We start from the raw sequence: 13693 nt of genomic DNA, 5'->3' as shown, positions 1-13693 counted from the left end.
AATGATAATAATAATAATAATAATAATAATAATAATGATAATAATAATAATAACAATAATAATAATAATAATAAATCTTTTGTCATCTTTTCAATAGAAGTCTAAAATTGTTTAATCGTCTGAATTAATATTTTAGTGTCAATAAGTTAGACATTGCCATCATCATTTTGTTGAAAATTAAACGTAGCGAAAAAGTTGCCATCTAAGCAATTGAAATTGTTTAATACTTTAGTATCGATAACAAGTTTTCATGATGGGCCATGGTTACAATACAACAAAAAAACTTTTGCTTTGTATAAAATTCGGTTTATATTCAAGTATGGCCTGAAAGGTGGCTTGCATTATTTAATAAATTTTGGCAAATTGAAAGAACCAATTGGAGAGGTTTGTATGTTCTCTGAAACAATGACAGCTAATGTTCAATTTTATCAAATTTGATTCATATGTTTTTATTACGATAAAGAATGTTTCATTGTACTCTCTATATGGAACCCGTAAAATATCTAATTTGCTGTTTAAATTATCAATTCATAAGCCCAAGCTTGGTGTAGTCGAAATTTTGCTTTAGAATACAAATGCTCGGTCAACTAAATTTGCAATTTGAAATGTTAGATTATAAGTAAATGGATACAATTAATTATTAACTTATCAAATCTTCTAACATCTATGCCCATAAGCCTATCTCAATTTGCTGTCATATGTCCGACATACTATCCTAAATCCGTTTACTAGCTAATTAAATCCGGAAATCAGATATTAATGGAATTCGAACTATGTCATAAGGATCCCAAAGAGAAACAATACTTCTTCCTCTCATCCGTATTGGTCAGTGAAGAGGGAATGGAAATGAATGGACACATCAGTAACAACACGATCGATTTTGATTATATATTTTATGGTTATCCAGTACCAAAAATTCCGGCTAGTGAAAGTTATTCATTCTAAAACTTTATTTTTTTTTCTTTATCCACATTACTTTAAGATAGAGAAGGAGAGTGAGAGAGAGAGAGAGAGAGAGGAGTAGTGAGAGTATATCAGTAGTACTGTTTGTAAAAGATACTCCAAGTGAACGAAGGTGGAGTGATCGTTTAGGAAAGCTGAAAATGATACATTAAAGATTTAAATAATCATAATTAAATGGATTGCTGACAACAGTCTCTGTTAAAGTTTCTGGAAATCTAAAACATATAATAAGAAAAGAAATAATTAAAATATCTGAAATATACAAGTTTAGTTGCAAGGTGTACTTTTATTATTATTATCTTCAGAACCACAACGAAAAAGGATTCAACTTCATATGCGCTTGAGAAACTTCATACCATTTACATTCACTGGTGCAATATCGTATGCTGGTTCGTTCTTTCAGGGAGATTGCCGTGAAGGCGTAACATACTTGATCTTCGATACTCCGATCGCCATAAAACCTGTTTGTTGAAATTTGGTTCTACTTTTGCGGAAGATTTATCGAGGAATGAATTTAATTGCCACACTTCGAATTGAGGATTAGAATTCGATGTCAATCACTACTATGTCTAGCTTAATTAGTTTAGCATGACACATTTTAATTAATGGTGCGATTTGAATCTATTGATTGGATAAATAGTTAGATTTGACTTTTTTAGTTAAATTTTCGAAGGATTCATGTATTAACACTTGTTTTCACTTTGAAAACCAAGCAAACTACACCAAACTACACTGCTGTTAATCAACAATTAATATTTACAGGGATTGCATCTGACAGTATTTTATTCCAATAGTATTAATTTAACTCGACCCATACAAGATGAAAGACAAGTACGATATTATATGTCCTCAAATATAGAGTTCACAGAGGGTGATTACGAAGGCAGCAAATTCTGTTCAAATTTCAATACTCAGATCAGTGATAATGCTTCTGCAAGTGTAAATCTAGGTATGAAATTTTCACGACCTATACAGATAATAGATTAAATAGAATACTCTTTCTGTTATGATTGATCCGGGCAATTCCAAATGCGAATGAATGAATCCGTTATCTTCAATTGATCACCTTTTTAATATTCCTTTACGTGTCTTACGAAGCATACGACAATCTGTTTCGTCGACCAATTAAACTGCATTATTTTTACTTCACAGGATAAGTTTTCCATCTCCTCTCAATGATTTCCTTCCAAATCAGAGTGGAGTCGCAATTTGTCTTCAGAAATATCTACATATGAGAAATAAGTATTATTTAATTAAGTTCTAATTTTTTCCCAATCTCTTTTCCTTTCGCATGTGCATGAACAAGGAGAGAGAAGACGGGAATTTCAGATGATTTTCAAGATTTCCAAGATACCCAAGATTCCGATGAAAAAAGTTTGGATGAAGCTATTCTACCCAAACTACCAATTATCGTAGGAGCGGGAAAAGGACGGTTCATTTCATCGTATTTTTTGTTATTCATTCTTGGCATTGTAGTTTATTTTTTAATCTGTGAAATAAATGGTCATTAATTTTGTGTTCTTGAAAAGAGATATCAATAAAACGAGAGAAAACAAAATAGAATGCCTGTGCAAGAGAGATTATGGAAGGCAAGAAAAGGGCATAAAGCACCTGTTTACGGTCACTTCTCTTTAAACCAATAGAAGGCATGGTAAGTTATGATGGAATAGGTAAATTAGGGTATCTGTTGACGTGTTTTTCATAAAAAATAAATGAAGAAGGACCTTTCGGCTTTTCATATCCCAACAAACATGCCAAAGTGCAAAACATTCAGGTAACTTGACATTCTATCAGATGAGATAATTCAGATACTTGATCAAACTCTACCTGCAGGCAGGTAGAACCAGGTAACAGTGATCAGATTTAGACGAAGGCACTCTAATCGCATGTAGGCTCACCTGAAGAGCTTATCACTAGCATAAATGTCACCTGCCAACTTATAACGTAACACCGCACAACTCGCATTCTCCCCCCAATTGCAACTGTTTGGTAATTCCCAGATGGATGATGTTTTGAAATGGGTGTCATATTTATATTCGAGACTTGATTATTCATTTTTAGCTCGCAATGGGGCGTTGTAATGGGGAGTGCAAGAGTCGCACTTTATGCTTCCGGGAAAGTAAAACTAATTTCTTCCACATGATTTGAATTTATGTTATAGGAATAAAACTAATGGGAAGTGGAAGAGAGTTTAGATATTGTCAATTTTAATAATTTTATTACTTTTTCCTACCAGAAAATTGTGTCTTTTTTTCTCAAATGCAACAGGAATAATCATTTTTCAAATTCCTAAAGAGGAAAGTTTAATATGTTGAGGTGAATCTTGAATACTAGTACTTACTTGCTAAGCAATATATGTTTATAAGGTTTTATCTTACTGTTTTTTGTCATTAAGTGGAATTAGTATAATATGATCCGTGTAATTTTTTTCCAGGTAATAGTAGACTATGGTCTAAAGACTTTCGGGAGGTATGATTCTCCCTCTAAAAAATGCTTAATTTCACTGAAATTTAATTTATTTTCAAGTAAAAGATGGATGATCCGGTAGGAAGTGAAGACGATACTGTTATGGATATAGCTGCGGACGACCAGAATAGTGATGCAGGCGGCGCGGCAACATATAGAAAGTTGGTTTGGGAATACGAATTGAGCCGCGGAAGATGGATCAAGTATGAAAATGCAGTCAGCGGAAAGTTAAAGTAATCTTCCCTCACACCACCTTTGAATTATTAGCAGCACGTAAAATACTTAGGGAACGTAACGCAAATAAGTGGATTCGTAGAATATGTGATATAATGAAAATATGTGAATATGTGATTCCGGAAGATGTCAAAAACAAGTATTACGACAGAGGTGAATATTTGTAGAGGTGGTATGTACAGTTTTTTGTAGGTATCGAACGCAGTAACTTTAGTTTGAACTAAAGTTGTCCTTTAATCTACAATCTTTTTCATTTTCTCTGTTTTATTCGAAATCACTGAGTTTTATCGCCTTTTGAACAGCGAAAATATTTCATTCTTATTTAATTATGACTTGGTAAGGCACAATTTCATAGCATCTTTCATTAGTATTTCTCTCCACTTCTTCTCGTATTTGCATTATTTATGGAAACAAAAAGTTCTGTAGTTGATTTGATAATACCACTGAATTGGAATATTTGTCGTTCAAGTTACAGGTTTATAATTTAATAATTTATAGTCAAACTAGCTATCGTTCAAATTTATCTGAATGAGCAGTGTGTATTATAGTGAGAGCATAGCAAATAATGTTGCGGACTTTGAAATGGACGAATCTAAATTACAAATCGATTTCAACTTAATGAAACAGAAAAACTTGAGTACCGGTTTTGTTCGGTCTGTGAGATGCGCTATTCGAAATGACGAAGGTAAATCACTAGCAAATAAATCGAATTTTTCCCTCGCCTAATTCAGATTTTGGAATATTTCGTTGTAGGTGTTTACCGTGTCTGGGAATACATTGATTCGAAAAGACGTTGGCGAAGTATGGATCCAACATCTGTCATAACATTAGAAAATGCTTTCGTTAATGGATCTGGAAACGTTAAAATACTGCTGTCGGGAATAAATTTCATTGCTGATTTCGACAGTAATCTAATCAGAAGTGACGACGGATTGACGGAATATAAAGTTAGTAGGAATCAGTTTTTCCTGAAGTCTTTGTGAAAAAGTAGCTCTTCCATTCATTAATTTATCGGATAAATTTTGTCTTGGTTAGGAAATTTTGCTAGTATCTCTATATGATATCAGATCCGTTCATACATCTCGAATGCCGAACCCTCAATGTCAGCAAAACCAGTTCCAAGGATCGAACGTCTTCGTGCAGTAAAACGTATTGCAGCACGGACCAATACACCCTCGACTGAAAGTAAACGAAAGGTTAGCCAGCACAGCTTCAAAATTTTTCATGTTTGCGAGCAAATAACGGTATAGAAAAAGTAGTTCTCGGAGGATGAGTGAGACCAAAATATCTCTCTAAGATGCTGTCTTAGTGGCGTCGATATTAAAGGTGATAGATTTGTTACACTATTCAATGGATTGTCATATCCTTTCCAGAAAGATGGGATTAGTACCATCGTACTAAGTGAAGTTGTTAGTAGTGAAATAAACATATGAAATCCAGTAGTCTAAGTTGTAAAGTCGTTCATCATTAAAAGAAATCCTTATTTTCCGAGAGGGAAGGTTAATTTTATAAGTAATAAAGTATGGCTTATGTTACCGTTCTCGACTATCTCAATCATCTTAAATATTTCGACAAATCGAAATTACAGGCGATGTGGGAGAAAGATGACAAAAATGATACCGATAGAAATGATAATAACAATGAAAAACAAAGTAATCAACCAAAAAGAACTCGTAGAAAAGGAAATAGTAATTCTGGAAGTCAAAAATCAAATGATTCGAGTAGCAGTACTGGTAAAGACGAATTTTTGAGGAACATATGAAATCATTAAGCATCATCGCCGGTGCAATCAAAAATGGTGTAAATAGATTAATAAATAAATCTGCTTTATTTAGTTGCACTTAGAATACGATTGTATGAGACTTAGGTTGACAATTTTACTCAGATAAATTCTTTTATTTAAATTACACTTTTAATCAAAAGTGTATTTATTTCCTTACATTTCGATGTTTTGCTAATAAAATTATTTCAGACAATAAGACCGATTTGGAGAAAGTTATACCGAAGGGCGCTGCGGTTGTGGATCCTGAATGTCATGGATTAATCGGCACTGCACATGTTTATACTGATTCCAGCGATGTTTATGACGCTTTATTGAATCAGGTTACATATCTAGATTGCTTATGCTCAATATTTTCTGTTGAATCTAGTTCTAAGAAATAAAAGTAGAAGTTACTCGAAATCGTGTTTTACACATGTGATGTTGCAACATGATTTCGCAAGTTTTGTTTCAGACCAATGCACAACACAATAACAATAAATATTTTATTATACAACTGTTAGAATGTGATGAAGAAAAGCGCTATTGGGTTTGGTTCCGTTGGGGGCGCGTCGGCTACAAAGTTTGTTTTTATGGATTCCTTCCTATATATTCTGATTTTCATTGATGTCTATTCAGTGATGTGCCATTGTCCGCTTCTTTGAATATAAACCTCATAATATCTTAAAAAAATACTTGAAGTATTTGAAGGGACTTTGGTTTTGCATCTTGAATTATTTGACTGTTTATCAAGCGGTTGCCTAAACCAGACAAACGTTACTTTTCGAAATTAGCATGAATTTTTCTGTCAAGTTATATAATATGTTTAGGGACAAACCAGTTTGAATCCATGTGATACAAATTTGACACTTGCAAAGAAATTATTTTGTGACAAGTTCAAGAACAAAACAGCAAATGACTGGACAGAAAGAACCAATTTCAAGAAAGTAGTTGGCAAATACGACTACTTGCCTGTTCGTTTCTTCAAATTCAAACGGTTTTAATAGTAAAGTTTTCAACAATTTATGGTAGTTCTCTCCAATGTCAAATAACATTGTATTTCTAAGGCTGATTACTCGAAAACAATAGAAGAGAAAAAGAATGAAAATGATGCTAAAGAGAAAAAAGAAATTGAATCAAAACTGGACGCTTATCTGCTACATTTATTAAACATTATCTGTGATATACGAACAATGGAGGAAACGATGACAGGATTGGAATATGACGCCACTAAAGCACCGCTAGGTAGGACATCTGACTCCTTGATTTTTAGGAATTGCACCTTCTGTCTTTTGAGTACCTAGCACAACACCTCAATCTCCACTTTTCTTCGTCAGTAGACAAGCAAAACCATTAATGAATTAACGATCAGTCGTTACTCTCAAATTTTATTGTGCATGTTAGTTTTTTTCCGAATTGCTCACTCGGTAGATTATGCAGCTGTAAGTATCGTATTGCAGTGCATAATTCGTTGCCTTCAGGGAAAGTAACGGACGAGCAAATTAAAGCTGGTTATGCAGCGCTGACAAGGATTGAAGAGCATATTAAGAAAAAGGATTTCTCGTCTAGTTTTGTGGAAACTGTCAACAATTATTACACAAAAATACCTCACTTTTTTGGGTAACTATGTGTACCTGAAATGGTACTTGTTAAATTCAGTATGGCATGCCTCTCGGTAGTCTGGCGTATCAGACATGTTATGTTTGAGCTTTCAAGATGACGAAATCTGATATTCGTTATACTGTGAATCATCGAATTCTTCAGTGCATTTGTAGGATGCGTCAGCCGCCAATGATTAAGACAGTGGAACAGCTAAAAGCTGAAATTAAATTGTTAGAGGCTTTGAACGAGATTGAAATGGCTATACGGACATTCAAGAAGGAGGGAGATGTGAATATTCATCCAATCGATCGTCATTACATGAATATGAAATGCGAAATATCACTCCTAAGTGCAAATAATCCTATGTATAAGGTTTTTTGCTTGAACAGTTTCTAGTAAAATATTCCAGGCAATAGCTTTTTGATTGAAGAAAATGACTCACAAGGAGGGCAGCGCCCCCTTGTGAATTGCTGTTTATTCGGCAAGAATGATCATTTTAACTTGTTGTGGAAGTTGCGTTGTGTCGGAGTTTTGTCGGTTGGCAACTAAGATTGGATGTGCAAAAGACTTGTAGAGTCTGGTATATTTATTCTTTCGTTACGTAATCGACAAATATCAACGAATAATAACTGAAGTTGATCGTTAACTGGTTTGGAAGTCCCTGCAGTTATATTGGGGATTCCGGAGCGCGCTGCTCTTGTAGGGGCGATAGTGATGAAACTAAATTCAAATGATTAACTCTCTTGTTTGTGTGCTGGAGTGGTTTACAATACTTCCATAAAGTACATTTAATAGACCGGAAGAAGATTACAATAAAGCTTTGTCAATTACAGTAATTGGCATGGGAATATAAGCTTGGCTAATATATTGAAACATCTTCAAACAAAGAACGCTGTCAACACTATATAGGGCTTTGCGTCTACAATCTAGACATGCAATTAAAAATAGAACAGATTAATGACAGACAATTACAGCATCTTATAACACGAGTTGAGCTACACATCTTTACAATATTGACATTATTTTTATGCTAAAATATTTCTTTTTTGCCGATACCTGTTGCTATCTATGTGTCATTCTTTTCACAACATAGCTTGTGAATAATTACCTCCAATGGACGCATGGTCCAACGCATAATATGTATCGTATGCGCATTCGTAATTTGTACGCAATAAATCGAGAGGGAGAACAGGAAAAATTCATGTTCGATGTTGGCAACAGGTTTAAATTGACTTGTTTTTTTTTATAATTCAATGGAGAACTATTCATAATTCAAAATTCATTTTAGGATTGTTTTGTTAATTTCTCAGTTTTCGAGTTCTTTAGATGTAAGAAACATATTATAGTTTAGAAATCTTTTTACTGCAATTAACCGATGGAGTTGCGAGACAGTTTAGTGTTATTGTTTAATTCCTTGTTCAATGTTATTCTTCCGAAAAAAAAATTCTAGTGCTGTTAAAAAAACTTGAATGCTGTGCCAGTAAAACAGGAAGTGAGCTCATTCCTTTTTCTTCACTGCTTTGTTGAAAAGTTTGTTTGCTCATTTTTGTTTCCGTCAGTGATTTTTGTAGCTCATGAAAATGTTAGTTTTCCCAAGGCAATAAAAATTCCAGGAAGTTATTATGGCATGGATCTCGATTGACAAATTGGTTTAGTATCTTATCTCAAGGATTGCGAATTGCCCCACCAGAGGCTCCTACAGTAGGCTTTGATAATTGTTTTCTATGAATTTTTTTATCTGTTTTGTTATTTATCCTTTAATAGCTTAAAATATGTCTTTGACTTTTGTTTTAGACCGGTTACATGTTTGGTAAGGGTATTTACTTTGCTGATATGTCAACAAAATCAGCCAATTATTGCTACCCACAAAAAAATAAGCCTGGCTTTTTGGTATTGGCGCAAGTCGCGTTGGGAGAAATGCACGAATTACTGCAAGGCGACATTCATGCTAGCAAGCTTCCTGCAGGAAGGAATAGTACTAAAGGATTAGGTTCAATTGTTCCCGATCCAGCTACATATGTCACTTTGTGAGATTTTTGATTTTATTCCGTCATTTTTTCTAATTTTTCTTGCGATTCGGCTTGTTGAAGTTCAGAGCATATATGTATGTATACATATGTATTCAGTAACCTCTTTGGAAGTGTATCACGTAGCATAACCTGTGTAATGGTACATTTTAATCTCTCGCAGAAGCTTGAATAAGGCTAGTAATAAACATGTATCAAACTATTCTGCGTAATTTGTCCTCTGTTTGCGATTGTATATAATAAATTAAATTGCTTCTTAACTCGAAACTTCTGATCTTTTGCAGAGACGATTGTGAAATACCGTGTGGTAAGCCGGTCACAGTACAACCAAAAGGCGGGGCTTCTTCACTTATTTATAACGAATACATTGTTTACGATGTAAAACAAGTTTGGATTCGTTACCTCATTGAAATTGATTTCATTTTTAACTGAATTATGCATATATTCAATTACTTATTTCGACCTACATATTTATTCACTTGTTTTTTTTTTATCTTTTTTTTTATCCGCATATTTCACGATTTGTTTCTCTCCGTATATCTGTTGTTCACACATTCGTTTCCACTCACATATTTATTTAGATGTAAATTGCTTTAGAAAATTTTTCGTATGTTTTACAAATCTTTGACGTATGTTTTCTAGTACTTTTTAATATTTCTTTATTTCAAATGCTATTATTAATTCGGCATCTAATACCTGGATGAGCGATCAGTACTTGAATTTGTTGAGCTACGCTGTCTATACCTACCGAATGGAAAGGTCGATGAATTTTGGAGACTTTGTTGCCGAGATTAAAAATTTGTTATTTGGTTCGGAGAAGAAAACGACAAAGTGAAGATTTGTCTTTCGAAATAAGATGCTTCCTAAATAAAATTATGAAATTAACTTAATGCTCGGAAATGAATGGTAGCACATTCTGTTTATCTGTCATCTAATTCAAAAGATTGTTGAACACGGAGCTTAAATATGTTAGAAAAAGCTTCGTCTGTGCTATGGGGGATTCTTCAGGGTAGTTTGTTTCGGAATAAATTCTTGGGCTTTTATATTTTAAAGTGGAAGAAATTTCTGCAAATGGAACGAGGTCCTTCCACTCACTTTGTTGAGATAATTCGTTTTTGTTTTTTTTTTAAATTTCTTTGACATTAGCTTGAATTACTACTTGCATAAGACGTAGACTTTTTAAATCAGTTCAGCAAACAATGTTGTAACCTTGCTTGAACTGTTATAAAGAGTAATGCCATAAGTCAAAAGACGTTGTTTAGATTCGTTTAATTATAAAGTTTTCTTTTTAAGGTTTTTTAAATGCTATAAAGTTATTTTGCATCGTTAACAAAGCGGAAGATTATTAAAATTAGTGCAGCAAATTCCAGCTGTTCGTCCAGCTATTTTCCTGACTTAGTACCTTCCCGTCCCTCACCTGTTTTGGCCAAGAAAATTACCCTGGAATGTTAATGGATCTATAATGCACTCATTTATGCATGTATGTCCATTTGCAGATGAAATAAAAGAAAAAGAAGGAGGGAACATGGCTGATTTTGATGATTTTGGTTTATTGGCGCAAATGGCTCGACGGGAGTTAATCCATCTGCTAGAATCAATGCCTGAAGTAAAAGATTTGGCAGTTGAGCCAAGTTTGATGCGTCCGTTGGACAAAATTGCATCGATGTCCGTACTGCAAGCACATAACTGTGCTCACGTGCAACAGTTCCTACATCATTCAAGTTTGACGTGGAGTGAGAATGCACTACGCCGTGTATATATTATACGTCCCACGTTAGCTGCAACAAAACGTATTGCCGAGCATATTTTAGCCGAATCAGAACGAAACTATTCAGTGATATTCGTTCCACAACGATTATATATTTGTGAGCAAGAATTCGAACGTTGTGGAGTTTTTGGTATGGTTGACGTACTAGAGCTAGAATTACCACTTATCAGCATCGATACGCATTTATTCAGCTTAGAACATCATGAATTTACAATGGCCACTTTAGTGGATCATACCTTCATTCATCTTCGTGCTGTTGCTAAATCACTATGGCAATTGCAGACACTTTACGGATTGATACCGATCGTTTATGGTGTTGGAGAAAATAGTGTGCATGTGAATAAACTGATGAAGAAATTGCACACTGAACTAGGTGAACCATGTTCATCACCTGATCAACCCATTGGTCATCTATTTCTCTTCGATCGAAGTTTAGATTTAACAACTGTTTTTCTTACGGGTTTAACATACGAATCAATGGTACATGATACTTTCGGAATAAGTTGTGGCAAAGTAGTATTTGGGGAAGAAGTAAACAAGCGTATGAAAAGTGGTAGTACGAATCGTTCCAAAATTACCACTTTGGATAACAACGATCCTATTTTTTCAGCTGTACGAAATATGCATATGACTGCAGTTTTTCCATTCCTAAGTGCTAAAGCAAAGTCTCTCCAAGCAAGGTACGACAAAGGTTCTAGTCTAGAACAAGTAAAAGATATGAAAGAATTCGTTTCCAATGAATTACGGACGCTTAAACAGCAACACAAATTATTGGAATTGCATATTTGCGCCTGTGAAGTGGTTCTGGAAAAATGTAAGGGGATCTCGGATCGACTTACTCTGGAACATGCCTTGATTTCAAAAAATTTTGATCCCAATGAGGTGATGGCTTATCTAGAAGATTGTATGTGTACCCAACGCGATCAGTGGCAAATTCTCTTGCTGGCATGTTTGTGGTCCCTTACCCAAAACGGTATTCCGACCAAATATTTTGTTCAATTCCGGAATCAGTATTTGTATGCTTTTGGCCATGAAAACCTTGCAGTACTACATTTCCTTGGTATCCAGGGTCTCTTAATAGAGCGTTCTACTCCGCAACTGCCAACTGTACATACCGTTATTCCCTTGAAACCTCATACAGTTTCATCCTTTTCTAAGCCTACATTCCAATTTTTGGCACGGCGCATGACTCTTCTTCCCGGAGATACCGAATCACCGATGGATCTCCGAAATCCGGACCAAATGCGTTATGTTTTCTCGGGTGTCTATACACCCATCCTGTGCAAAATAGTCGGCGATACTTTAAACAATGGATGGAATATGCAAGAAATGAAAGCAACTTTTGGCGATTCAGTCTTCTGCGATCAAAATTCGTACACTCGTGCAAGTCGGCCACCTGATAGTCGTATCCGGAAAGCAATTTTGGTTTATTTTATTGGTGGTGTAACATATTCGGAGATTGCTGCACTAACTTTGCTTGCACAATACAATAATTTGCGTATTATTATCGCTGCAACAAACATCATTCATCGTGAAAAATTCATTAAAGAAATCGCTAATGTTTCTGTCACACCTTGCTGAAATGAATAGTTCAAATTTCTTAATCTGAATAGCTAAGCTTATATCAGTGATTATTTATGCGTGCAACCTCCTCGCGTTGTTATTTTAATCGCCGGAGGTACTTATAAAGAAGTTGAATTTACATGTTTTAAATTATTCGAGTTTGAAATGAGTGAACAGTAATGATTGGTTTGAAAAAAATGATAATTTTGAAATGATAATTCCTTTACATCTTAGTAGTCGTTTTGGAATTTTATATACATAGTTTTTGCACTGAATTGTTCCATTTTTCATGCAATTAACAATTAATTATTTAATTTATAAGTAATTAGCAAGGAGTGCAAAATTTGAAACATGTTGGTGCGTATTCCAATTCGAAATATTATTCAGTTTATGTTTTAATTCATAGAAATTCTTCGAAATTCGTTGTGAGTTTAATAATGCGTGAAAAAGTGCCTGTTGAAAATTATCTTCAAATGAGAATTCTGTTTGTATTTGCGATCATGCTGTTTTGTATGAAACTTGAAATTTGTGCCTTAACCATGCTTCATGTTTTATCTCTCCAAAATGTATTAGAATGTGACGTCGAACTTTATTTCTGTTAAGTGTGGTCACTGGAAGGTTAGCTTATCATCTAGAATTGACATTTGACCAAACAGTCCATGTGATTTTTCTGAGAAGAAATCTTTTATTTACTTCCAGTTGAAATCAATTTGAGGATTTCCGGCGATCTGGCAATAACTTCTAAACTGATAATACCATCAAATTATCATGCAATAATTTTGCTATTATTTTGTGGATGGTTTGAATACATTTATTACTTTAAAGTTAAAATTCTACAACAGTTAGTGTTTCCGGTTTGTTTTACATAGTATATCCTACTTTTAGCAAGTTTGAATATTTCTAAAATTATCCTCTCAATGACCTTACACTTTTCTTACAACGTTACGAAAATCAAGTGTTGGTAAAAAGCCATTTTTTATGAGTTATTTGCTTGGAAGAATCTGGGAAGATAAGAGAAGAGAAACTTGGTAGCTTGATATAAGAGAATTCCAATCTCTGGAAGCATAGATTATAGTCTCTGTCATAGCTGGATTATGATCTGAATCTTTCTATGATCAATATCAGATCTAGACCAAATCTTTACTCCAAGTATCCGTTTTATTTCATACAGACTGCTGTGCGATCGATTATGCCAGTTGTTCGTTATTTTTACTGAAAAATTTCAATGTATAGAACTTTGAAATATGTAGAACTGTAGAACTTGGATCATATATATATATATATATATATATATATATATATATATATATA

The 13693-nt window shown here is 34.1% G+C and overlaps 3 protein-coding genes across 3 annotated transcripts; all 3 read left to right on the top strand.

Annotated features, from left to right (window-relative positions):
* Positions 1-759: 759 nt before the first annotated feature.
* On the top strand, positions 760-1950 carry LOAG_07926 (hypothetical protein; the record flags this gene model as incomplete). Its single annotated transcript, XM_003143458.1, has 3 exons — positions 760-931; positions 1269-1426; positions 1726-1950. The coding sequence occupies 3 exons, from the start codon at positions 760-762 to the stop codon at positions 1948-1950; spliced, it is 555 nt and encodes a 184-aa protein (XP_003143506.1).
* A 1533-nt stretch (positions 1951-3483) lies between these two features.
* On the top strand, positions 3484-9483 carry LOAG_07925 (hypothetical protein; the record flags this gene model as incomplete). Its single annotated transcript, XM_003143457.2, has 15 exons — positions 3484-3662; positions 4212-4348; positions 4417-4610; positions 4731-4859; positions 5252-5396; positions 5636-5766; positions 5898-6005; positions 6253-6396; positions 6490-6667; positions 6904-7042; positions 7198-7396; positions 8118-8245; positions 8638-8725; positions 8819-9051; positions 9336-9483. The coding sequence occupies exons 1-15, from the start codon at positions 3496-3498 to the stop codon at positions 9481-9483; spliced, it is 2268 nt and encodes a 755-aa protein (XP_003143505.1). The 5' UTR covers positions 3484-3495.
* A 375-nt stretch (positions 9484-9858) lies between these two features.
* Positions 9859-12400, top strand: LOAG_07924 (hypothetical protein; the record flags this gene model as incomplete). Its single annotated transcript, XM_020447572.1, has 2 exons — positions 9859-9882; positions 10548-12400. Exon 2 carries the CDS (start codon positions 10577-10579, stop codon positions 12398-12400), a length of 1824 nt encoding a protein of 607 aa, XP_020302211.1. The 5' UTR covers positions 9859-9882; positions 10548-10576.
* Positions 12401-13693: the final 1293 nt, after the last annotated feature.

Source organism: Loa loa, assembly GCF_000183805.2.
Source record: "Loa loa unplaced genomic scaffold supercont3.2, whole genome shotgun sequence".
In the NCBI taxonomy this organism is placed as follows: Eukaryota; Metazoa; Nematoda; class Chromadorea; order Rhabditida; family Onchocercidae; genus Loa; species Loa loa.
The sequence above is the reverse complement of the archived record's forward strand: the minus strand, read 5'-3'. Positions and strand labels throughout refer to the sequence as shown.